Here is a 26,977-nt window from a genome sequence, read left to right as displayed (position 1 = left end):
CTGTGTTAGTCCTGTTGCCTATGGCGGCAACAAAGGACCTGTACACTTTTCTTCTCTCCGCCTTCCTCCTATTCTCTAGGCTTTTTTTTTTTTTTTAAGATTTTATTTATTTATTTGACAGAGATCACAAGTAGGCAGACAGAGGAAGAGGGAGAAACAGGCTCCGTCCTGAGCACGGAGCCCAATGCATGTGGGGCTCGATCCCAGGATGCTGGGACCATGACCCAAGCCAAAGGCAGACGCTTAACTGAATGAGCCACCCAGGTACCCCTCTCTAGATGGTTTTTACCTTTTCCAGTTTTAACATAGGGAAGGGAGAAGCTAGCAGGAGAGGTAAGCAGCAGGAACATTAATTCAACAGATAGTTTTCTGAGATAGTGTTTCCACTGCTTATGGGAGGTATTCCAAGTTGATATTTTTCCTTTATGGGTTCTTTAGGGAGCTCTTTACCATCATTTCTGGGATCTCTTACATCCAGCCAGTACCTTCAGACTTTTCAAGTTGTCACCTTTCCATGGAGATATCCACTGTTGGCAGCCCACTGCCCTCTAGATAGCCTAGCTCCACCCCAAAATTAAGACAAGTCCAGGCGGGCTTGCTCTCCTGCTTGATCTTCATCAGGTCCACAGGTCACAATACAGCTCCCACTCAAAGCTTTCTCCTTTGTTGCCCCAGGCCACTTCGCCAGCCCCTCCCTCCCTCTAGCATTCTCTAGTCTGAATCAGACACCTGTCATCATACCCCAAACTCCAGGAGTCCCCTATCTAGGTCTGAGTGTTTTCCTTTAAGCCTTTCCCTATGCTTGAAATGAGAGTAAGTGCTCTCCACCCATTCCTCCAAACCCACCACACAGGCAAGTTATTTTTTGAGAAAGCGGTCAAATTTCCACTTTTCCCCCCTGAGCTGAATTCCTAGCATTCCTGGATAGAATTTGGAGGTGGGTAATGGGGTTACGGTGGCAACACCAGCTCACATACCTCCTTTAAAGTCCTGCATTAGGTGGGGCTAGCTCTCCACTATGTATATATGTAGACATACTCTCCATTTATTTTTTTGTTGTTTCTTTCAATGCCTTTGGTGACATAGAGACAAAGAAGGGAAGGATAAAGAGTTCCATCTTAGCGTTACTGTAAAGAAGGGGCCCATGAGAAGGATTACCATGTCAATGGTTCTGACATCATTTGACTTTTCTACTTTCAGCATTAGTGCATTTGTTCTGCTGTCCATCACAATTTATAGCAGGCCATAAAGTTCATCTGTAAGAAAACAGCTAGAAAGGCAAGCAAAAATGAAATTGTATATAGAGAAAAATGCTACTTTCACCTTAAATGAATCCTGTAGAAGACACATACATATAATGTAGCAGTCATTAAAAAGGAAAAGATATAGATTCTTCTATTTCTGGTTCCTAGGCCGAGATTATGAGAAGGATAAAGTTTGCAAGGAACTTGCCAGTCTGGGAAAAGAGGACTTCACATCCTTGTAAGTATGAGGTATTCGCTCAAGCTCTTAGTTACTGGACCTTGAATGAAATCACATCTGAGGGAACTTCAATTCAGCATGCTGAACCACTCTCTGCACATTTTAAAAGGATAGAACCCAAGGTCAATGTGGGCATGGACATCAGGCCAGTGGAGGACATCCAAAGATTCCGGTTGAATTATTGTTACTAGACCAGTTAAATTATTGTTACTAGGGTCTAAGAATTTGTTAGCAGTAAGTTTATTAATAGAGTTAGGAGAACAAGCACAGTTTTCTAAGGTAAATTCGAATGCAAAGAGTACACAGAAGGACCGAGGCAAACAAAGACAACAGGATACAGAACGGGTCCTACTGGGGAGGCTTGAGAGAAGAACAGGAGGCTGCTCAGATAAAACCCCAAACCCAACTTCCATTTTACAAGAGAAGTTTGCCTAGAACACAAACTATGTTTTTAAAAGTCAACCTCCTGTTCTTTTCACTAATCAAGGTGTGCAATATGCTTGTTAAAGACTGAACAAATTTCATGTTTTAATTTGTACAAATGTGAAATTTTTTGAAAATTTTTAAAAATTCTCTCTATATATTGACTTGCTTTTTCCCCCCTCAGATCAATGGTCTTATACAGCAGAAAGTTTCCCAGTGGCACATTTGAACAGATCCGTCACCTTGTGAATGAAGTGGTCTCCTTGACAGAAGCCTGCTGTGCTGAAGGAGCCGACCCTGACTGCTATGACCGCAGGGCAGGTTCACGTGGCTGGCCATGTCCACAGTGGCCCAGAGAAAGAAGCCAGGAGAGGCTTTTATGCCATATCTTGGAGAAATCTTAGACAGCAACTCCACCTACTCCAAGTTTGGGAGACATATAAAGCCTGTTACCCGCAGAGCCCAGACTTATTCTAGTATAATGAATCAGTTTTGCCCAGCAGTCTTACAAGGTTCAAATGAGAAAACTGGGACATATATTAATTCATGAACCTCTTGTAATATATTCTGTCTCTTAAAAGCCTACTCATGCACATACATTTATCATGTTAAGACTGGTACCAACTGCCCCAGAATAATTTAGTGTTTGCCTCAAATTATTTAGGGGTTCAAAAGTTGCCCTATAACCATATACCAGGTTCTCCCTTCAAGTATATATGCAGAAGTTAAAATGCCGAAGTGACAGGGTTCAAAATGTAGACAGGAGCTGAAAAAAGTGAAACCACAGGTGTTTCTAGCAATTTACTAATGCAGTCATCAGGCCTCACGCAAAGGACATTTAGATGCATCTTGATAAAGGCCTCTACAAATATCTGCTTGCTCAAGCCTGCAGAAACCATGCTCCAAAGATCTGATTAGAATATATCCTACACAATGATTATTCTTACCCATTAATTGCTTCATCTGGCCCTTATGTAACTTCTAAGAATTTTAATCCTTTTCTCCTACCACCAACTCCGCAAATATCCATCATTTAAAACCTGACCTTCTGCACCACCTTAAAATAAACTACCAACCATGATCACTAACACATTATTTTATTTACATTTTATTTCATGTATTTGCTAAGTGATCCCTTGACCAGAGATAAGCTCCAGGTTTGTAGAGACAGATCATAACAAAATAGAAATGGCACTGCCCCCCTTTTTTTTTTTTTAAACACCTTCTTTCTCCTATTCAAAGCATTTTTAAAAACGTGTTGACTCTTTTCAAACTTTTTTGAAAGGAGGTAATTTAAAAAAAAAAAAGAAAAAAACAGGAGATTTTTCAGGGAAAGAAATGGAAAAGGAATTCACTGAAAAAAGAGATAAGGATAAAAAGGAGTTCCTAAGAATTCCTAAGTTCTGAGAGTCTGATGGAAAATAGGTTGAACCTTTTGTCATGGATGGTTTGTTACTAATGAGAATTTTTAAACTTAAGACTAAGATGGTCATATTGAATGGAGAACTAAGAGCCTGGAGACTTCCATTTAGGAGCTGACTGTTTCTCTTCTCTCATTCTAGACCTCAGCATTGTCTGCTAGGTCCTGTGAAAAGGACTCTCCATTCCCAGTACACCCAGGAACTGCTGAGTGCTGTACCAGAGAGGGCCTTGAACAGAAACTCTGTATGGCTGCCCTGAGGCACCAGCCACAAGAATTTCCTACCTACACAGAGCCAACAAATGATGAAATCTGTGAGGCATTCAGGAAAGATCCCAAAGACTTTGCTGAGCAGTAAGCTGCTTTCATCCTAAGTAAAACTTCAGGGCATAAAAATACCAGAAGTGTGTCGAATCTAACCCCCTCCTCTATACAAACACCTCTTCTATAGAAACCTGGATAATTTCCAATAAGAACTTAACTCCTACCCAAGACTTTTCATCTCCATCAGTGCTAATTATTGTAAATGCCTTTCTCAGACAGAGATGAAGTCAACTTTCTAAAAACTCCCAAACTTAGTTCTATTGTCTAAAGCAGAATCACTTGGATTTCCTATGTGACATTTTCAAATATTTGACAGCTATTGGGATTCTCTTTATGCGAGGGATCCTTGCATACTCTATCAGATAGATTTCTCCCCCATTTTTGTTAGTTTTTGTGATCTTCCAAGGCTAATATAAGAATATATGACCTGGTTACTCATGAATGTTAGACAATGAGATGGTCAAAGTTACATGTTCACTTATGTGGTATAACATGTCACGTTCACAACTGTTTCTAGAGATGTAGGAATAAAAAAACCTTAAACTTTTCTGAACATTAAGCATTTAAAATGTGCACAGCAATACAATTCTGTTTATGATCATGGCAAAATACATATACAAAAGTCAAATGCAATGTCACTCAAATTGGCTTTAGAAGTTTATAGTTAAGGTCATGATTTTATAAAAACTCATTGGCTTTCCCATCCCTGAAAATTTTCAGAGAGGATTTTGCCCAAGATTTCAGAGTATCCAATAGACCCTTAAGGGCTTATGCTCCTAAAAATTAAAGATTTCAGCAAATAAGCAAGCCTACACATAGCAATTATCGAATAGTAAACTGGGATAGATCATGAAAGCTAAATGTATCTCATTTTAATTTGTTCAATCAACATTAATAAGCAATTACCACGGGCCATGCAGCTTGTAGACATTAACTAAAGAGAGACAAATAGCCCTTCCTCTTAAGTAATCCACATGGAAATTTAAGAAATTAATGAATACTGATTAAAATTGACTAGTATTGTAACCCATTCTTTAAATCCTTAGTGCTTTTCATATAATAAAACTAAACTAATGTAATGCATCCTGTCTATCAAATGCCTATGAAAAAGTAGATTCTGCTTCCCACCAATGTTTTGACCAATCTTATTTTCCCCCCCACAGATTTATGTATGAATATTCCATTAACTATGGACAAGCCCCTCTATCGCTCTTAGTCAGTTATACCAAGAGTTATCTCTCTATGGTAGGATCCTGCTGTACTTCACCAAGCCCAACAGTATGCTTTTTGACAGAGGTAGGTATCATTTTATTATGTATTTATGTTCTATTTTTTTCTTCTATTAATGCCATTCAACTTAAATAATGGGAGTTCAGATTCTATAATCAGTAAAACTTTCTAAAATGCCTCCTTTACATTTCATTCATTGGAAAAACAAACATAACCACCTCTAGGAAAGGAATATCAATAAGTTCTTTTGGTCAGAATTCAGTTTTATAGTAAAAAAAAAAAATAGTTTTGAGGTTTTTGGGGTTTTTTGTTTGTTTGTTTTTTGGCCATTCCTGCACACTGCTTTCAATGGATCTTGACCATCTAATAGGATTCTCTCATTTATCTCCTAGAGACTCCAGATGAAACATTTATCACTTCTCACCACTATGTCAAATAGAGTCTGTTCACAATATGCTGCTTATGGGAAGGAGAAATCAAGGCTCAGGTAAAGATTAAGCATCATCAATATGTTTAGTTGTTTGCTTCTATACTATCCATAATATTAGGATGCTCTAAGAAAATATTTGTAATAGAATATATACACCATAGTCTTACGTTCCTATAATTCACAAAAATAGTCTAGTTCTTCTCTATGTAAAATCTGAGTAAATAGGCTATTTTGTAAAACATAAGATTTGCTCTTAATCAACCTTTTCCACATGCATATGGGAAAACTGGTAGACCATTAGAAATTGTTTCTTCAGTATTCATGTTAGTATGTATTACAAACACAAAAACAAAAAATCATTTTTTTGTTCATCACCTGTTATTTCCTTTGCCTATTTTTTTTTCCTTGGGATGAGACTTCTTGAATTATTTGTTCTATGAAGTTTTGTGCTATATATAATGTGTATCTCTTAAGCTTTGTGAATGTATTCTAATTATTTGTAAACTTCACCTTGATTTTTGTGTGGCTACTGTTAACACTAGATTTTAATTTTGACAGTTTCTATGTTAACACATCTCAGACTTCTAGACTTTGCTCAGATTTATCTTTCCACTATCTATAGTCCCTAATTCTTTTTACTCTGATCCACAAGTTTTTCTCCTCTAATGGTAATAAAAAAAACTATTTTGTGCTGGCATCAGATCCTAAGGTTCTCTAGTGGTAATAGAAACTACTTTAGGTTCTTTAAAAATAATCCTCCAGTAGAAATACTCAAATACTTAATGGCATATTCTCTAGACCTTCCCTCTCCTTTTCCTTTTGCATTAAGATGGTGTATTTGGCAAATAGAACATAAGGATTTATAATACAAAACCACCTATAAAATATATATCTATCTTAATCATTAATTTATACTTGCATTAGTGTCTGGGAATTTATCCCAGGGAAATAGCATTGAATGTGAACAAAGATTTAGCTAATATATTGCTGCATCATTTCTTTTTAAATATGAAAAAATTAGAGTCTTCCTAAATTTCCCTAGAATGGAGACTACTTCTATCAGTTATAGTGTATCCATATGAGAATGCTATATGGTTTGCTATAATGCTATTGTAAAAAGATATTTAATGAAAACTATAAAATAGTGGCAAAAGAAACTGAAGATACAAATAAATGGAAAGACATTCCATGCTCATTGAATGGAAGATTATTATTAAAATGCTCATACTATTCAAAGCAAGGTACAGATCTAGTGCAATCACTATCAATATCCCAATCGCATTTTTTGCAGCAATAGAAAAAAAATCCTAAAATTCATATAGAATGTCAAGGGACTCTATGTAGCCCTAACAATCTTGAAAAAGAAAAACAAAGTTGGAGGCCTCACACTTTAGGATTTCAAAACATACTACATAGCAATAATAATCAAGATGCTATGGGACTGGCATTAAAAAAAATAGATGGACTAATGGAACAGAGAGCTCAGAAATACACTCTTACATATTTGGCCAAATAAATTTCAACAAAGGTGCTGTGACTACACAATGCGGAAAGGACAGTCTTTCAACAAATGGTGATGGGAAAATTGGATATCCACGTGCTAAAGAATGAAATCGAATTCTTACCTTATACATACATTAAAATTCAAAATGGATTAAACCTAAACATAAGGCCTAAGACTATAAAACTCTTAGAAGACAACAAGAGGGAAAGCTTCAGAACATTAGATTTGGTGATGATTTCTTACAAATGACCAAGAATAGACAACAAAAGCAAAAATAGACAAATGGTGCTACATCAAACTTAAATTTCTGTGTGTAAAAAGATAACCTACAGAATGAGAAAATATTTGCAAGTATATCTAACAAGGATTTGATATCCAGAATGTAAGGAACTTCCATAACTCAGTAAGAAAGTATTCAATTCTGTTTCATTGAGTTGTTTAAACAATTATCCAAGAGATGTATAAAAGGCCAACAAGCACATGAAAAGATGTTCACCATCACGAATCATAACAGAAATGCAAACCAAAACCACAAAGAGATGTCACCTCACACCCATTAGGATGGCCACTACCAAAACAAAAAATGACTGTTGGCAAGAATGTGGAGAAATTGAAATTCTCGTGCACTATTAATGGGAATGGAAAATGGTACAGCCATTATGAAAAACAGTATGGAGATTCCCCAAAAATTTAAAAATGGAATCCTATGATTCAGCAGTACCACTTTTGCGATTTGCACACCCTTGTTCATTGCAGCATTATTCATAATAGCTAAGAGGTAGAAGAAATCCAAATGTCTATTAATAGATGAATAAAGCAAATGTAGTATATATATAGAATGGAATATTATGCAGTCTTGAAAAAAAAATCCTGTCACATGCTACAATAGAGATGAATGCTAAGGACATTATGCTAAGCAAAATAAGCAGTCACAGGAGGACAAATACTGTATGATTCCACTTCTGTGTAGTATCTAAAGTAGTTTAAAAAAAAAAAAGTAAAAAGGTAGCTGTCAAAAGACTGGGGTGGAGGCGATCAGTGTTTAATGGGTACGCAGCTTCAGTTTAGCAAGATGAAAAGATTCTAGAGATTTGTTATATTTACAGATATTTACTTTTTTTTTTTAAGATTTTATTTATTTGACAGAGAGACACAGCGAGAGAGGGAACACAAGCAGGGGGAGTGGGAGAGGAAGAAGCAGGCTTCCTGCTGAGCAGGGAGTCCGATGCGAGGCTCGATCCCAGGACCCTTACAGTAAATAAATTTAACACTACTGAACTATACACTTTAATAGTTAAGATGACAAACTTAAGGTTATGCGTTTTGCCACAATTTAAAAAGAATACTCAATACAGAAAATATTCCTGATATATTAAGTGAAAAAGGCAAATATATAAGTAGTATAGAGTATAATCCCTGATGAAATACTTAATACTTGATAAACCTTATAAAATGCTTCAGGGTTATAAACCAAAATATCAACATTTATTAATTCTGTGATCTAGGGCCATAGATCTTCTTTCTTTTTAATCTGTAGTTTCTAAATGAATTTATAAACCATTTTTAAAAGTACAATGAGGGGCCACAAATATATGACATTGGCCCCATGAATAGGGATATTAGTGCTTTATTGTTCTTTTGGATCTAACATTTTAAAGGCATGCTTTGAGTAGGTAGACCTGGCAAGAAGAAAAGCTGCATATCAGTATTAAAACATAAAATGATTCCTTGGGGATGACTGAATTTTGAATAGTGGTTCTAGCACATGGGACCCATCACATACATAGCAGATTTGTTCCATGCAGCTATTGAGGACAAAGAGTTGAAACTATGGTATTATTCCTCCAGAGTGTAGATTCATAATGAAACCAAGAAAACAGAGTGTGGCTGAGCTAACAATTCATTTTTAACTGTTTAGCCATCTCATAAAATTAGCCCAGAAAGTGCCAGCTGCTAATCTGGAGGATGTTTTGCCACTAGCTGAAGAGATCAACACAATCCTCTCCAAGTGCTGTGAGTCTACCTCTGAGGACTGCATGGCCAAGGAGGTAAGAGAATCCTCATCATGGGCCGTGTACTGAGTGGCAGGCACTCTAGGTTGCTTTTTACCTACCTCAGCTCAATGAATCCTTGTAACATTTAAGTGTATTGTTAACCCCATTTTATAGATAAGAAAACAAGATTAACCAGGATGAATAATTTGAAGTCTTACAACTAGGAAGTGGCCAAGTCCACACACAAGGACAAGATCATCTAACTCCGGAGATCTTATTCTACCTGCACAGCCCAATGCAGTTTAATTATAATTAAACAAGTTCTTTAACTTAATTCCTAAAACTTAATATTTAAACTCAATTCCTTGGAAACACTAGTCATATTTTTTTTAATTTTTTAAAATTTAGGTAATCTCTACACCCAACATGGGGCTGGAACTCTCAACCCTGAGGTCAAGAGCCACACGCTCTACCAACTGAGCCAGCCAGGCGCCCCACTAGCTACACTTCAAATGCTCAATAGCATTGGACAGTATAGATAGAGATCATTTCATCGCAAAGTTCTATTGAACAATATTGCAACCATTAGATTATTGGGAACTGCTCATGTTTATACCTGTTATAAATGGATCGATTTTTTTTTCCACCATTTTTCATTTACATAATCCTTTTAAGCAGATATGAATTTGAGATCTATAAATTTTATTTTTTTTTCTTTTTCTTTTTTTATTTTTTTTTTATTTTTTTTATTGTTATGTTAATCCCCATACATTACATCATTAGTTTTAGATATAGTGTTCCATGATTCATTGTTTGTGCATAACACCCAGTGCTCCATGCAGAACGTGCCCTCCTCAATACCCATCACCAGGCTAACCCATCCTCCCAACCCCCTCCCCTCTAGAACCCTCAGTTTGTTTTTCAGAGTCCATCGTCTCTCATGGTTCTTCTCCCCCTCCGATTTCCCCCCCTTCATTCTTCCCCTCCTGCTACATTCTTCTTCTTCTTTTTTTCTTTCTTAACATATATTGCATTATTTGTTTCAGAGGTACAGATCTGAGATTCAACAGTCTTGCACAATTCACAGCGCTTACCAGAACACATACCCTCCCCAGTGTCCATCACCCAGTCACCCCATCCCTCCCACCCCACCCCCCACTCCAGCAACCCTCAGTTTGTTTCCTGAGATTAAGAATTCCTCATATCAGTGAGGTCATATGATACATGTCTTTCTCTGTTTGACTTATTTCGCTCAGCATAATACCCTCCAGTTCCATCCACGTCGTTGCAAATGGCAAGATCTTATTCCTTTTGATGGCTGCATAATATTCCATTGTATATATATACCACTTCTTCTTTATCCATTCATCTGTTGATGGACATCTTGGCTCTTTCCACAGTTTGGCTATTGTGGACATTGCTGCTATAAACATCGGGGTGCACGTAGCCTTTCGGGTCCCTACTTTTGTATCTTTGGGGTAAATACCCAGTAGTGCAATTGCTGGATTGTATGGTAGCTCTATTTTCAACTTTTTGAGGAACCTCCATACTGTTTTCCAGAGTGGCTGCACCAGCTTGCATTCCCACCAACAGTGTAGGAGGGTTCCCCTTTCTCCGCATCCCCGCCAACATCTGTCATTTCCTGACTTGTTAATTTTAGCCATTCTGACTGGTGTGAGGTGGTATCTCATTGAGGTTTTGATTTGGATTTCCCTGATGCCGAGCGATATTGAACACTTTTTCATGTGTCTGTTGGCCATTTGGATGTCTTCTTTGGAAAAATGTCTGTTCATGTCTTCTGCCCATTTCTTGATTGGATTCTTTGTTCTTTTGGTGTTGAGTTTGATGAGTTCTTTATAGATTTTGGATACTAGCCCTTTATCTGATATGTCATTTGCAAATATCTTCTCCCATTCTGTCAGTTGTCTTTTGGTTTTGTTGACTGTTTCCTTTGCTTTGCAAAAGCTTTTTATCTTGATGAAGTCCCAATAGTTCATTTTTGCCCTTGCTTCCCTTGCCTTTGGCGATGTTTCTAGGAAGAAGTTGCTGCGGCTGAGGTCGAAGAGGTTGCTGCCTGTGTTCTCCTTTAGGATTTTGATGGACTCCTGTCTCACATTGAGGTCTTTCAACCATTTGGAGTCTATTTTTGTGTGTGGTGTAAGGAAATGGTCCAGTTTCATTCTTCTGCATGTGGCTGTCCAATTTTCCCAACACCATTTGTTGAAGAGACTGTCTTTTTTCCATTGGACATTCTTTCCTGCTTTGTCAAAGATTAGTTGACCATAGAGTTGAGGGTCCATTTCTGGGCTCTCTATTCTGTTCCATTGATCTATGTGTCTGTTTTTGTGCCAGTACCATACTGTCTTGATGATGACAGCTTTGTAGTAGAGCTGGAAGTCCGGAATTGTGATGCCGCCAGCTTTGCTTTTCTTTTTCAACATTCCTCTGGCTATGCGGGGTCTTTTCTGGTTCCATACAAATTTTAGGATTATTTGTTCCATTTCTTTGAAGAAAGTGGATGGTATTTTGATGGGGATTGCATTGAATGTGTAGATTGCTCTAGGTAGGATTGACATCTTCACAATATTTGTTCTTCCAATCCATGAGCATGGAACGTTTTTCCATTTCTTTGAGTCTTCCTCAATTTCTTTCATGAGTATTTTATAGTTTTCTGAGTACAGATCCTTTGCCTCTTTGGTTAGATTTATTCCTAGGTATCTTATGGTTTTGGGTGCAATTGTAAATGGGATCGACTCCTTAATTTCTCTTTCTTCTGACTTGTTGTTGGTGTATAGGAATGCCACTGACTTCTGTGCATTGATTTTATATCCTGCCACTTGACTGAATTCCTGTATGAGTTCTAGCAGTTTTGGGGTGGAGTCTTTGGGATTTTCCACATAAAGTATCATATCATCTGCAAAGAGTGAGAGTTTGACTTCTTCTTTGCCGATTTGGATGCCTTTGATTTCTTTTTGTTGTCTGATTGCTGTGGCTAGGACTTCCAATACTATGTTGAATAGCAGTGGTGATAGTGGACATCCCTGCCGCGTTCCTGACCTTAGGGGGAAAGCTCTCAGTTTTTCCCCATTGAGAATGATATTCGCTGTAGGTTTTTCATAGATGGCTTTTATGATATTGAGGTATGTACCCTCTATCCCTATACTCTGAAGAGTTTTGATCAAGAAAGGATGCTGTACTTTGTCAAATGCTTTTTCTGCATCTATTGAGAGGATCATATGATTCTTGTTCTTTCTTTTGTTAATGTATTGTATCACGTTGATTGATTTGCGGATGTTGAACCAACCTTGCAGCCCAGGGATAAATCCGACTTGGTCGTGGTGAATAACCCTTTTAATGTACTGTTGGATCCTATTGGCTAGTATTTTGGTGAGAATTTTTGCATCCATGTTCATCAGGGATATTGGTCTGTAATTCTCCCTTTTTGATGGGGTCTTTGTCTGGTTTTGGGATCAAGGTAATGCTGGCCTCATAAAATGAGTTTGGAAGTTTTCCTTCCATTTCTATTTTTTGGAACAGTTTCAGAAGGATAGGTATTAATTCTTCTTGAAATGTTTGGTAGAATTCCCCTGGGAAGCCATCTGGCCCTGGGCTTTTGTGTTTTGGGAGATTTTTGATGACTGCTTCTATTTCCTTAGTGGTTATAGGTCTGTTCAGGTGTTCTATTTCTTCCTGGTTCAGTTTTGGTAGTTGATACATCTCTAGGAATGCATCCATTACTTCCAGGTTATCTAATTTGCTGGCATAGAGTTGCTCATAATATGTTCTTATAATTGTTTGTATTTCTTTGGTGTTGGTTGTGGTTTCTCCTCTTTCATTCATGATTTTGTTGATTTGGGTCATTTCTCTTTTCTTTTTGATAAGTCTGGCCAGGGGCTTATCAATCTTGTTAATTCTTTCAAAGAACCAGCTCCTAGTTTCGTTGATCTGTTCTACTGTTCTTTTGGTTTCTATTTCATTGATTTCTGCTCTGATCTTTATTATTTCTCTTCTCCTGCTGGGTTTAGGCTTTATTTGCTGTTCTTTCTCCAGCTCCTTTAGGTGTAGGGTTAGGTTGTGTACTTGAGACCTTTCTTGTTTCTTGAGAAAGCCTTGTATTGCTATATACTTTCCTCTTAGGACTGCCTTTGCTGTATCCCAAAGATTTTGAATAGTTGTGTTTTCATTTTCATTGGTTTCCATGAATTTTTTTAATTCTTCTTTAATTTCCTGGTTGACCCATTCATTCTTCAGTAGGATGCTCTTTAGCCTCCATGTATTTGAGTTCTTTCCGACTTTCCTCTTGTGATTGAGTTCTAGTTTCAAAGCATTGTGGTCTGAAAATAGGCAGGGGATGATCCCAATCTTCTGATACCGGTTGAGACCTGATTTATGACCTAGGATGTGATCTATTCTGGAGAATGTTCCATGGGCACTAGAGAAGAATGTGTATTCCGTTGCTTTGGGATGGAATGTTCTGAATATGTCTGTGAAGTCCATTTGGTCCAGTGTGTCATTTAAAGTCTTTATTTCCTTGTTGATCTTTTGCTTAGATGATCTGTCCATTTCAGTGAGGGGGGTGTTAAAGTCCCCCACTATTATTGTATTGTTGTCGATGTGTTTCTTTGCTTTTGTTATTAATTGCCTTATATAATTGGCTGCTCCCATGTTAGGGGCATAGATATTTACAATTGTTAGATCTTCTTGTTGGATAGACCCTTTAAGTAGGAGATAGTGTCCTTCCTCATCTCTTATTACAGTCTTTGGTTTAAAATCTAATTTGTCTGATATAAGGATTGCCACCCCAGCTTTCTTTTGGTGTCCATTAGCGTGGTAAATGGTTTTCCACCCCCTCACTTTCAATCTGGGGGTGTCTTTGGGTCTAAAATGAGTCTCTTGCAGACAGCATATCGATGGGTCTTGTTTTTTAATCCAATCTGATAGCCTGTGTCTTTTGATTGGGGCATTTAGCCCATTTACATTCAGGGTAACTATTGAAAGATAGGAATTCAGTGCCATTGTATTGCCTGTAAAGTGACTGTTACTGTATATTGTCTGTGTTCCTTTCTGGTCTATGTTGCTTTTAGGCTCTCTCTTTGCTTAGAGGACCCCTTTCAAGATTTGTTGTAGGGCTGGTTTCGTGTTTGCAAATTCCTTTAGTTTTTGTTTGTCCTGGAAGCTTTTTATCTCTCCTTCAATTTTCAATGACAGCCTAGCTGGTTATAGTATTCTTGGCTGCATATTTTTCTCATTTAGTGCTCTGAATATGTCCTGCCAGTCCTTTCTGGCCTGCCAGGTCTCTGTGGATAAGTCTGTTGCCAATCTAATGTTTCTACCATTGTAGGTTACATATCTCTTCTCCCGAGCTGCTTTCAGGATTTTCTCTTTGTCTCTGAGACTCGTAAGTTTTACTATTAGATGTCGGGGTGTTGACCTATTTTTATTGATTTTGAGAGGGGTTCTCTGTGCTTCCTGGATTTTGATGCCTGTTTCCTTCCCCAAATTAGGGAAGTTCTCTGCTATAATTTGCTCCATTATACCTTCTGCCCCTCTCTCTCTTTCTTCTTCTTCTGGGATCCCAATTATTCTAATGTTGTTTCGTCTTATGGTATCGTTTATCTCTCGAATTCTGCCCTCGTGATCCAGTAGTTGTTTATCTCTCTTTTTCTCAGCTTCTTTATTTTCCATCATTTGGTCTTCTATCTCACTGATTCTTTCTTCTGCCTCATTTATCCTAGCAGTTAGCGCCCCCATATTTGATTGCACCTCATTGATAGCCTTTTTGATTTCTACTTGGTTAGATTTTAGTTCTTTTACTTCTCCAGAAAGGGTTTCTCTAATAACTTCCATGTTTTTTTCAAGCCCAGCTAGTATCTTTAAAGTGATGATTCTGAACTCTAGATCTGACATCGTACTAATGTCCGTATTGAGTAGGTCCCTGGCAGTCGGTACTACCTCTTGTTCTTTTTGTTGAGGTGATTTTTTCCATCTTGTCATTTTGTGCAGAGGAGAATAGATTAATGAGAGAACAAAATGCTAGCAGGGTAACAACGTCCCCCGAAAATATACTCTAAACAAATCAGAAAAGACCTGAAGCAGTGGGAAAAGAAAGGGAAAGAGAGAAAAAAGAAAAGGAAAGAAAAAAAGAAAAAAGAAAAAGATAAAGATAAAAACAAACAAAAGCAGAACAAAACAAAACAAAACAAAAACAGAATGTGATCAAATATGATCAGGCTGGATTATAGATCAGTGCCACACACTAGATTTTGGGTGTATTTTGGTCTGTTAAAAGAAAGTCCCTCCCAAAACTTTAAAGAAAGAAAAACTTATATATGTACAAAAATAAGGGTTGATATGATGAAGGGATGGAATATGACTGTAAAGATGGAAATTATAAAAAATTTTTTAAAAAAGGATTTGATAAGTTGTTTGAAAAAAGAAAGAAGAGGATTAAAAAAAAAAAAGAAAAAAGGGAGAGAATGTGATCAGGCAGGGGAGTAGAAAAAAACCATACACTAGAGATTTAGAGTATATTTTGATCTGTTAGAAGAAACTATCTCAAGATTTTAAAGAGAGAACAACTTATATATATATGCCAAAAATACGGGTAACTACTATGAAGGGATAGAATATGACTTTAAAAATGAAAAATAAAAATGTTTTTTTTTTTTTTAAAAAGGGATTGATAAGATGTTGGTTGAAAAAGGGAAAAAGAAAAATTCAAAAAAAAAGAAAAAAGGAAAAAAGAAAAAAAGACAGTTAAAAAAACAAAAATAATAATTAACTTTGAAAGACTAAAGAATCATGGTAAAAAAGCCATGAATTCTATGTGCAGTATTCCCCTAGCACTGGAGTTCTGCCGTTCTCATTGATCGGTAAACTTGGTCTTGGCTGGCTGTTCTCGCTGATCTTCTGGGGGAGGGGCCTGTTGCCGTGGTTCCCAAATGTCTTTGCCGGAGGCAAAATTGCCCCGCCCTTGCCGGTCCAGGCTAAGTAATCTGCTCGGGTTTGCTCTCCGGAGCTTTTGTTCCCTGCAAGCTTTCCGTACAGCTTTGGAGGCGGAGAGTGAAAATGGCGGCCTCCCAGTCTCCGCCCCGGCGGAGCCGAGAACTCGGGGTCCCGCTCCTCAGTGAGCCCCCAGAGAAAAGCAGTCAGTCACTCCCGTCTCCCCGGCCTCCGGCCACACTCCGCGCTCACCCGGCCTGTGACCGCGCCTTTCTATCTGGCACCCGACCCCGGGTGGAGTCTCCAAACCCAGCAGATCCCCGCAGTGCGCTCCCGCACCTCTCCTCCCGGGGGAAGAAGGTGAGTCTCCCCGGATCTGTCACTTGTTGGGTCCCTGCTGGAGGAGCAGTGGCCTGACTGTGCCGCGGATCACGGTTTATAGCAACCCCGAGCTGAGAGCCCGCGCCTGGGCTCCATCTCTGCAGCCGGCTTCCCTGCTCCGATACCTGGGAGCTCTGCCGCACTCAGGCACCCCCGGTCTTCCTGTGACCCCGAGGGTCCTGAGACCACACTGTCCCGCGAGGGTTCCACCCCCCACTTCGCCACCAGAGTGACGTCCCTCAGCGGAGCAGACTTCTAAAAGTTCCGATTTTGTGCTCCGTGGCTCTATCACTTGCCAGAAGCGGCCGACGGAGGCCCCTCCCCCGCCGTCTATCCTCCCGAATATCGCCTCGGATTCACTTCTCCGCACGTCCTACCTTCCAGAAAGTGGTCGCTTTTCTGTTCAGAGAGTTGTTGCTATTCTTTTCTTCGATCTCCTGTTGAGTTTGTAGGTGTTCAGAATGGTTTGATCCCTATCCAGCTGAATTCCTGAGAGGAGACGAAATCCAGGTCTCCTACTCCTCCGCCATCTTGCTCCGCGCCCCTAAGCAGATATGAATTTGAACAGTTGCTTTAGATAAAGGTTACTCTAAATCTTTGGACCTCTTTAGAAATAGGTATATTGTATTGCGTGGTCTTTTTCCTCTAAGAAAACAGGTCTGTGTTAATAGGTGTTTTTCTATAACCTGACTTAGAACCTTTCATACATACCAGGCCAAGGCTTGTAAGCCTACCTAAGCCTTATTTTTCTTAATTTTATTTTATTATGTTATGTTAATCACCATACGTTACATCATTAGTTTTTGATGTAGTGTTCCATGATTCATTGTTTGCATATAACACCCAGGGCTCCATTCAATACGTGCTCTCTTTAATACCCATCACCAGGCTAACCCATCCCCCCCACTCCCCTCCCCTCTAGAACCCTCAGTTTGTTTCTCAGAGTCCACAGTCTCTCATAGTTCGTCTCCCCCTCCAATTTCCCCCCCTTCATTTTTCCCTTCCTACTTTTTTAACATATAATGTATTACTTGTTTCAGGGGTACAGGTCTGTGATTCATCAGTCTTACACAATTCACAGCGCTCACCATAGCACATACCCTCCCCAATGTCTATCACCCAGCCACCCCATCCCTCCCACCCCCCACCACTCCAGCAACCCTCAGTTTGTTTCCTGAGATTAAGAATTCCTCATATCAGTGAGTTCATATGATACTTGTATTTCTCTGATTGACTTATTTCGCTTAGCATAATACCCTCTAGTTCCATCCACGTTGTTGCAAATGGCAAGATCTCATTCCTTTTGATGGCTGCATAATATTCCATTGTGTATATATATACCACATCTTCTTTATGCATTCATCTGTTGATGGACATCTTGGCTCTTTCCATAGTTTGGCTGTTGTGGACATTGCTGCTATAAACATTGGGGTGCACGTACCCCTTTGGATCACTACATTTGTATCTTTGGCTAAGCCTTATTTTTAATGAGGCAAACCAGGAAACTAACAATGCACAAACTCACAATTGCTTTTATAGCTGCCTGAATACACAGTAAAAATCTGTGACAACTTATCCACAAAGAATTCTAAGTTTAAGGACTGTTGTCAAGAAAAAACCCCCATGGACGTGTTTGTGTGCACTTACTTCCTGCCAGCTGCCCCAACACCTGAGCTGCCAGCCATCGAGTGGCCCACAAATACAGACGTGTGTGACAAAGGGAATGCCAAAGCCATAGATCAGTAAGTAGAGTTGATCGGAGTAATTTTTTTCATGACGGTATTGATATTCACTAGCACTAAGTGACAAATTAAAGGTTTGCCATTTCTTCCCATTTATCTGTTTTCATCCAATGAAGAACTAAAATAGGCCATATGTTGCATAGACCGTGAGCTGCATAAGCTACGGGTATGTGCATATCCGTGGCATAGAAATATTTCACAGACAGGTTGGATTAACAAGTCGGAAAATGACCAATATTAGAGATCAGAATTTAAACTTTAGACTAATGTATATTTGTCTAAATATTTTCATAAATGCATAGAGCGCAATGGAATAAGACAATGGAAGGATTGACACAAATCTACTTCCACAGAAAAGCCATTCCCGGTACCTACTTGATGCTTTATGTTGTGTTCATTATATTATAGTTACACAAAAGCTAGCTCCATATGCATTTGAAATAGATGTTTATATATAATATATACATGTGTATATATAGTACACATAAAGCTTTAATTATTAACTAGTCAGAATAGCTCCAAAGCAACTACTAATAATTTGCATTTTGATGAGAATATTAATCCCAAACCTGTTGATTTGGAGTCAGTTTTACCTAAACCTTTTATTTCTAATTAAGATGCAGAAGCCAGGTGATCAGCCTTTATAACAGAGATCCAATTTCAAACACGACACACATACACAAGTCTACTCATGTTAAAAAGTACTCACTCCTTTCCCTCTCATGCCAGGTACACATTTGAATTAAGTAGGAGAACTCATCTTCCAGAAGTATTCCTCAGTAAAATACTTGAGCCAACCTTCAAAAGCCTTGCCGAATGCTGTGACTCTGAAGATGCTACGGGCTGTATGAATGCTCAGGTACCCCTCGCTACATTTTCTTTGCCAACCTTGGTAGAAGTCAAGGGTTGGAAAACTGTAGCTCATGGGCCAAATCGGACCCAGTGCCTGTGCTGTATGGCCTGTGAGCAGAGAATGGTCTTCTATTTTTAAATGGTTTTTAATTTTATAACACAAAAATGTGAAACTCAAAATTCAGTGTTCATAAAGTTTCGCTACAACCCAGCCTTACTCCTTGTTTGCACATTGTTTAGAGTTGCTTTTGTGCCATATTGGCAGAGTTGAGTAATTACAAAAGAAACTATATATAGCTTACAAAACCTAAAATATTTACTATCTGGCCTTATGAAAAGAATGTTTGCCAATGTCTGGTGTAGATAACAAACCCACATACTAATACATTAAACAGAATTCTGATTTAATGTTCTTCTAGAACAATGCTTCAAGACAAATAATTTTGTATGTAATTGTTTTCTTACAGGGCCCTCAACTGAAAAAGGAATTATCTTCTTTCATTGACAAGGGACAAAAACTATGTGCAGATTATTCAGAAAACACTTTTACTGAGTATAAGAAAAAGTAAGGGACTTTTCTGGCTGTTTTGTCTACATTTATCAATATTAGTAGTTTGGTATTGTGATTTCAGAGTATAGTTGAAGATTAAGATGTGGTAAGTGAGCAACAGAAAGAAGAGGTGCAATCAAGAGTTTTAAAAAGTAGAATCTAGTATCTATGTAGGAAGAAATGGAGTTCTTTTCAGAGGGGAAAAAAGTCATGTGTATCAGGGGAGATCAATTAGAACACAGCCACAGCAGTATAAATTGCAAGACCTGCAGGAACTTGATTCAAAAAACACCAAATTAGCCCAGAGTTCATCAACATTCTTGCCCTAAAACTTATGTAGATGTCGCCACACATAATTGAACTGTAAAACTGCGGAAAAAGGTTACCTAACTTGGTGGCATATTGTGTCTGACAAGACAACCCAAACTCTCAATCAAGTGTGATACCACCCATAACCAGCATGTATTCTTTACAAATTGAAAATAATTAATCATCAGTAATGTTGTACAAGAGTCAATAGTCATGTTTCCCAAGAGAAGAAAGACCATACTAGTGAAATGAATTTTACTGGGTTCCTAAAGATCCATGGCATTCCCAACTTCATTAAGTAGATTTCTTAGATCCATTTCAAATCATCTTGATCAACATAGGCCTAAAGCAAGCACAAATAGAACTCCACAAAAAGAACTAAGAATTCCAAAAGTAGGTCACCTCCTTCAATGACCCCCCTGAAGCCTACTTTAGCAAAGCTCTAAAAGAAAATGAAAAATTGTGAAAGCCTTAAGTTCAAAATGCTTATTTCCCCAATTATCAGAAAACAGTATAGAATAACATTAAACAGATAATACAAGTTTTGTACCCCAGTGTTTCCTTGGGCAACTGACAATTTATATAATCTCAATACATTAAAAATAGCAATGAAGTAGCATTGACCTTTGGGTTATGAAATCAAAAATTGAGACAACTGCATCGAGGTATTTGAAATCCTGCACAAGTGTACACACACATACCCACACTTTTTCTTTCTCCATTCTCTGAGTTCCTTTTGGTCTGACTTGCCTCCTCTTCCAACTGGGACCGACTCTTTTCAGTAACGCTATTATGAGTAAACTAGTCCCCCTCACCCTCTTGTCCCTTCCCAGCATCCACCTTACCGCAACTAGGTAAATTTGGGTTTCTACCACCTCCCATTGCCCACAACTAGGCTGGCAAGTAGTTCCTGGAGATGGTCCTAAAACCAGGCTGAATTGCCCATTATAAGAGTAGAGAGATACCAAGATTCTACAGACAATCCAGAGGACTCGAGTCCTAGCACCATCTTGAAAACTAGATGGAAAGTTAATTGATAGTAGAGCTAAAAACAAGAGCCAAAGTTTCTGACCTTTTTTGTGTTTCTCCAACATAGCCAGTTGAGAAGTAGGTACACTGAGGAGGAAATTGTGTAAAATGAGAGAAGAGAAAAAGTATTAAGGTGGCATAAAGTTCCATGAGGGAAATACTCTTTAAGAAGCTTGAAATCTAGCACTGGAGAGATGAAAAGTCAGGAAGAATAGGAGAGGAAGGGATCCATGTTAATATAATGGAGCAAATGAAAGGGGAAAGACCAGAATTCAAATCCAGCGACAAATTTTAAGTTTACTTTTAGGGTCTTAAAAGAGATATGGAGATTTCACTTTCTAACCTTGAATTGAGTCGCTAAAAATCACTCCACAGATCTGAAGTTTAAGAGCAACTATTTCCATTTTTCTATTGTAAAAGACCTGAAGTGGGTTATCATCTTGCATCAGAAAGGTTTATAAAATACATCTAGTAAAACCTTACATAAATATGGCCTTTCAGACTAGCAGAGCAATTAAGAGCACAACTGCCTGATGCCAGTGCGGTGGAACTCCAAGGGCTGATTGACAAGCGCTCAGACTTGGCCTCCAAGTGCTGTTCCATAAACTCACCTCCTCTCTACTGTGATTCAGAGGTAAGAAAATCTAACCCTCTACTTAGCACTGCACAGTATTTTAAGAATTTCTTTACTCAAACTGGCTCATTCCTTTGTTACTAAAATGCCATTATGTGGCAGACTTTTCCTGACACTTTCATGAGAAAGACAAAACAATTACTGTTTCCTTGTTATGTTAATTTAAAAGCAAATTGAGGCAGTTGCAAAACTTTGTTGCCTATATTCATAAACCCTTGTGTTAAAGTACACTTCAGGGGCGCCTGGGTGGCTCAGTCATTAAGTGTCTGCCTTCGGCTCAGGTCATGATCCCAGGGTCCTGGGATCCAGCCCCGCACTGGGCTCCCTGCTCCGCAGGAAGCCTGCTTCTCCCTCTCCCACTCCCCCTGCTTGTGTTCCCTCTCTCGCTGTGTCTCTCTCTGTCAAATAAATAAAATCTTAAAAAAAAAAAAAAATACACTGCAGTGTTTTTCAAACTGAAGGTTGTAACATTAACACCTTTTTAAAATAAAAAAAAAATACGGTAGAAAGAGTCCATCTCACACAGTAAGGGTAAATATTTTGTGAATTTTACTTCATATATGTACATGCATATAGGTATCAGTAGACAGAAATACTTTTAGAAACCTGGATCACACACCTTCTCTCAATTATAAAAATTTAATTTTGTTTTAAGAAAAAAATGCAACTGAAAATTAACGGTCACTGATGTGTCTTTAGAGTAAGAGGTTCTAAAAGTTAAGATGCAGTCATTTCTCATTACCAAATTTTTTTAGATGCTATCGATTTGCTTCCAAACTTTAAAAGCTAAAGAAATTAGCTTGGGTTCATTTTTCTTTAAATGTTAATAATGTTAATCCCCCTGCTCCTCCATTCCCTTTCCCTTATTCCCCTCCTCTCTAGCTTTCCTTCTGTCCCTTAAATGTAATTTGCATAGATGCCAGATCATTTATTTTTTTTACATTGTGCATGACAGAGGCATTTCCAGCCAGACTTTTTTTCTGTAGTCTGTTAGTGTATCCTTTTCACTACCTCTGAGCCTACCGGCTTTCTCCTATAAGCCAGCGTGAGGCAGGTACTTAGTGCCCTACCTTTATGTCAGCTGAAAGTATAAAGGAGGGGAGGAGAGCCCAATTTAGGACACGTAGGTCCGCTGCAGGTAGATCTGGTCGTACTCTGAGATTTTGTTCAATGTTTTAAGCTAGGATGTCCTCCTCCAAGTCAGTATCTATCCTATTCCATGGGGAGAGGTTCTGTTGGCCTTTTTCAGATATAGTAATCCCATTCACATCCTCCGTTTGACCTGTTCCTCCCCTGCAGTCATATCAATTATTTAGAAGAGTCAAAAAGACAACATTTCATTCACTTTACTGCTAATTTGGTGGTTTTAGTGATCATTCCAAGAACTGTGTTGTCTGACCCATTCCACTTCTGGAATACAGAGGCAGGGTTAACAACAACTCTATGCCAAACCAAAATATCTTCTTCCTTTGCTCACCTCTTTCTGAAGCTCATGATATTAAATTATATCCCTTTCTTACTCTGGCAGTGGCTGTTGAGATTTGACTGATTTTACTATTGTTTATTTTGTCATGTGTTGGGGAAGAAGCAATTATGATCCATTCTTGACCTGTCATTTTTGTGTTTTTACATGAAAAGAACTACAGTGGAAGTCAATATTTAGGCTAATAATTTAGTGTCAATTAGAAGTCCTCTTCTATAAGCTGGACAAATTCATGTAAATTCTTGAAAGATCTTCATTTAAACCATGAAAGTGACAAAAGTTTGGTTTCATCTTGTTCTATTATTTTTTCTATTTCTAGTATTCTATTAGAGCACATTTGAAAATATCTAAGAACTTAGTAGAAATTACAAAAGTTTAAATGTCAGAAAAAAACTATAAAGATCATCTAGTAGAACTTTTCACTCCACTAATTCCTTCCAGAGGTCATTCAGCCCACACGTAAATGTCTATAATCAATTTATTTTCTCCTAGAGGCAGCCTATTTCACTGCCTGGTGGCCTCATTTATGAGAGCTTTCTTCTACAAGCCACAGTATTACCCTCATGATTTCCACTGACTGGTCTGGTTTTCTTTATCAGCTAGAAAATGTCTCTCTTCTCAATAGCAGCTTTTATACCTAAAATGGCTTTTTAAAAGTTAGCCAAGTCTTAAGTGATACATCTGATAAAGGGTTAGTATCCAATATATAGAGAACTTATAAGACACCACCCAAAAAGTGAATAATCCAATCAAAAAATTGAAAAAAAAAGTCTATTCATGTCTTCTGCCCAAGAAGCCATATGGATAGCCAACAGACATATGAAAATATGCTAAAAAAAAAAATCACTGGATATCAGGGAAATACAAATCAAAACTACAAGGAGATACCACCTCACAACTGTCAAAATGGCTAAAATCAACAACACAAGAAACAACATGTGTTGGCAAGGATGTGAAGAAAGGGGAACCCTCTTGCGCTGTTGGTGGGAATGCAAGCTGGTACAGCCACTCTGGAAAACAGTATGGTTTCCTCAAAAGGTTAAAAATAGAACTATTCTATGACCCAGCAATTGCACTACTAGGTATTTACCCAAAGAATATAAAAATATTGATTTGAAGAGGCACATGCATCCCTATGTTTATAGCAGCATTATCTACAATAGCCATATTATGAAAACAGTCCAAGTATCCATCGACGGATGAATGGATAAAGAGGTGGTATATATACACAATGGAATATTACTGAGCCATAAAAAAGAATGAAATCTTGCCGTTTGCAACAACATGTTGGAGCTAGAGAGTATTATTCTAAGTGAAATAAGTCAGAGAAGGACAAGTACTATATGATTTCACTGCTATGTTGAATTTAAGAAATGAAACAAATGAGCAAAGTTGGGGGGGAAGAATAAGAGTGGTTCTTGGTTTGCCTCTAACTATGGAGAATAAACTGATGGTCACCAGAGAGGAGGTGGGTGGGGGGATGGGTTAAACAGATGATGGGGATTAAGGAGCACTATGTGATGAGCACTGGGTGATGTATGGGAGTGCTGAATCACTATACTGTACACCTGAAACTAATATCACACTGCATGTTAGCTGGAATTTAAAAACTTAAAAGTTAGGCAAGTTTGGTCTCTGAGTACTAACATTTTAGTGAAGTTTTATTTGTTTTTGACTGTATAGCACCTAACAAAGTCCTAATCAGTTTGCCAAACTGAGCTACATCACCTTGTTTGTTGTTCTGTTTAATATCGTGGGAGATTCTGATTTCTCTTCTAATTTCTACATTCACACCGTAGAGCCAAACCTATTAGCCAATCTTGTTTGTAGCAATTTTAAAGTTAGAACTCCAGATGAAGAATAAAAGCCTATTCTTTAAATTCTGCTGAGAAATAGATCATGTTCATCTTTCATGAAAATTCAAGCCAAGTGAGATTCTAAACATAAAAATTGGAGGAGTTGGATTGCTAGAATATTTTGGTCATTTTCAGCATTAAAACGCTTAGCATAAAACAACTGAGCAGTCCCTTTGTTACTACTAACCTACAACAGCTGAATTAGGTTGCCTCATCCCAGAAAAATAAAACTACCTCACTTAGAAGTTATTACCAGCAGATTTTGCTGAGTCTCGCTCAATTATTAAAAGGACTAAGTATTTTTTTTTTTTTACATTCTGTCGAAAAGCAGCAGTTTTGTAACCCTTCCCTACTCTTTTTGTTATCTGTTTAACCATATACACACTTTCCTTTTTGACATCATACAAGACAAACTGAACAATTGCACACAACACATGCTTCCTTCAAGTCCATTGGTTTTTTTTTTTTTGAGTTGCTTTTCAGAATTTTTATTATAACATATGGCCATTTAAAAACACTGTATTTTCAATTACAATGATGAAAAGTCAGGCTTACAAAGATGTTCTTGCTTTATACCCAGCAAATGTAGAGCAGTGCTGCTGCTGAATAGCCAATCTTTCAGAAACCTTCTAGAGAAGAGGGGGACAAATGGAGTGGAGGCACTTGCACACGTGATTGTTTGGAGCACTGGGAGAGGAGACCCTCTGTGGTTTGCATTAGCCCTTTAGATGGTCTTTCTACGCTAATCTCACAGCTAGGTTAACGAGCTGGCCTCTGGGACTTCATGTTAGAACAGCATTCACTTTGATTCTCAGTGCTTGGTGTGAGTATTTGTCCGGTCACCCTGTAATATTTGGGATATAATTTATTAAATCTCCTTGCCCTATATTTGCTTGACAGTTTTTTTTCCTTTAAAATAATGCCCGTCTACTACTACAAGTTGAGGCACAAGCAATAATAAATCCTATCAATTCTAACACCTCAGTATCTCTATCTCCCCATTTATTTCTACATTATTGGTATTTAAGTTTAGGCAAACTTTTGCCTGCATTATAATGTCCCAATTGGTCTCCCGTCTCCAGTCCCACCACCTTCCACACCTCACATCCACCCTCATCTCTATACAGAGGTCAAAATAACCTTTGTAAAACACAAAATAGTACATTCCTCTATCTCCATTGCATCTAAAGTTTTGTAATAGAGAGTTTGGACCCTTGACTTCCTTTCCAGTTGGATCTACCATTACTACTTGTTCCTCCCGCTTTGGTTCTCCTGAACTACTTGCAATTTTTCAAGTACATTCAGCTTGCTCTGACCTCAAGGATTTTGCACATAATGACTCATCCCAGATTGCCTAATGCTCACTCCAACCTGGATAAATCTTTCATCAAGTCTCAGGATTCAATTTAGGACTCACCTACCACCTTTGGGAATCCTTCCCTGGACTCAAGCTCTTCTGTTAGCCCTTAGTATTCTGGGCACACCCAGTAATTGGCACTTATTAACTATTGTCATTTCTTTCTTGTCTATTTTTCCTGGAACACTGTAAATTCTAAGGGCAGGGACAGTATAAAACTAAATAAATGTGAATGATGGCTAATAAAAAGTTTAATATAAAGCTACTTTTGACAAGAATCTTTTTCCCTAAGCAAGGTTCAAATTTGTGTATACCTTCTGCAACAGTCTTCGAAATACTTTATGACTTAGATAACATTTTTTCATTTCAGATTGATGTTGAAATGAAAAATATCCTATAGTCCTGATGCATGTGTGTGGTCTTAGGTAAGTATAGTTTAAAGGCAGCAAAGAACCCAGATTTGTATTTTAAAAATCTGAGAACAATTTGAATAGTCTCCTTTCTAACTATCATCTATTCAAACTCATTTTACAGTGAAAACGTTAAGCATATGGAAAGGTTAAGGCACTTATATGCATATACACAACCAACTTCTGACCTATTTAGGCCTAGAATCCAGGTCTCCAGCTTGGTACTATATCCATTACAACTTCACATCTAAGATAATGACAACATGGAGATCACTTCAGGAATTTTGAGGCATTCAAAGTTTAAAGACTCAGTTTAAAGACAGAGTCCATCAAGTCTTAAAGACAACAGGGTTCTTAGGAGGAAAGAGGCATTTTTCAAATTAAAGCAACATGTTTGAAGTATTATCACTTGCTTATTTTAGATATTACACTTTCACCCATTAAAAAATGCATGAGGATGTTAAGAGCATAAAGTAGAACCCCATACCTTAAACCGAAGGTGACCTCAACTCTGCACATTACAAAATTATTCTCTCCAGATTTAATTGTATTCATTTTAAAGATATTACTTTTGAGATAAAAAATGATGAAAATCATTTAGGTTTATCTCAGACCTTCATTGAAC

General features: G+C 38.0%; 1 protein-coding gene across 1 annotated transcript in view; it reads left to right on the top strand.

The window, feature by feature from the left end:
- The window catches only part of GC (GC vitamin D binding protein), a 39,208-nt gene that overhangs the window by 10,455 nt on the left and 1,776 nt on the right, over positions 1-26,977 (top strand). The window contains exons 2-12 of the mRNA XM_036108819.2: positions 1,413-1,482; positions 2,090-2,222; positions 3,468-3,679; positions 4,813-4,945; positions 5,272-5,366; positions 8,732-8,861; positions 17,670-17,872; positions 18,602-18,731; positions 19,192-19,289; positions 21,114-21,246; positions 26,313-26,367. Coding sequence (XP_035964712.1) covers positions 1,413-1,482; positions 2,090-2,222; positions 3,468-3,679; positions 4,813-4,945; positions 5,272-5,366; positions 8,732-8,861; positions 17,670-17,872; positions 18,602-18,731; positions 19,192-19,289; positions 21,114-21,246; positions 26,313-26,342 — 1,367 coding nt within the window. The 3' untranslated portion in view covers positions 26,343-26,367. The remainder of the gene's footprint in view (positions 1-1,412; positions 1,483-2,089; positions 2,223-3,467; positions 3,680-4,812; positions 4,946-5,271; positions 5,367-8,731; positions 8,862-17,669; positions 17,873-18,601; positions 18,732-19,191; positions 19,290-21,113; positions 21,247-26,312; positions 26,368-26,977) is intronic.

The sequence above is a fragment of the Halichoerus grypus genome, chromosome 3 (assembly GCF_964656455.1).
Source record: "Halichoerus grypus chromosome 3, mHalGry1.hap1.1, whole genome shotgun sequence".
In the NCBI taxonomy this organism is placed as follows: domain Eukaryota; kingdom Metazoa; phylum Chordata; class Mammalia; order Carnivora; family Phocidae; genus Halichoerus; species Halichoerus grypus.
The sequence above is the reverse complement of the archived record's forward strand: the minus strand, read 5'-3'. Positions and strand labels throughout refer to the sequence as shown.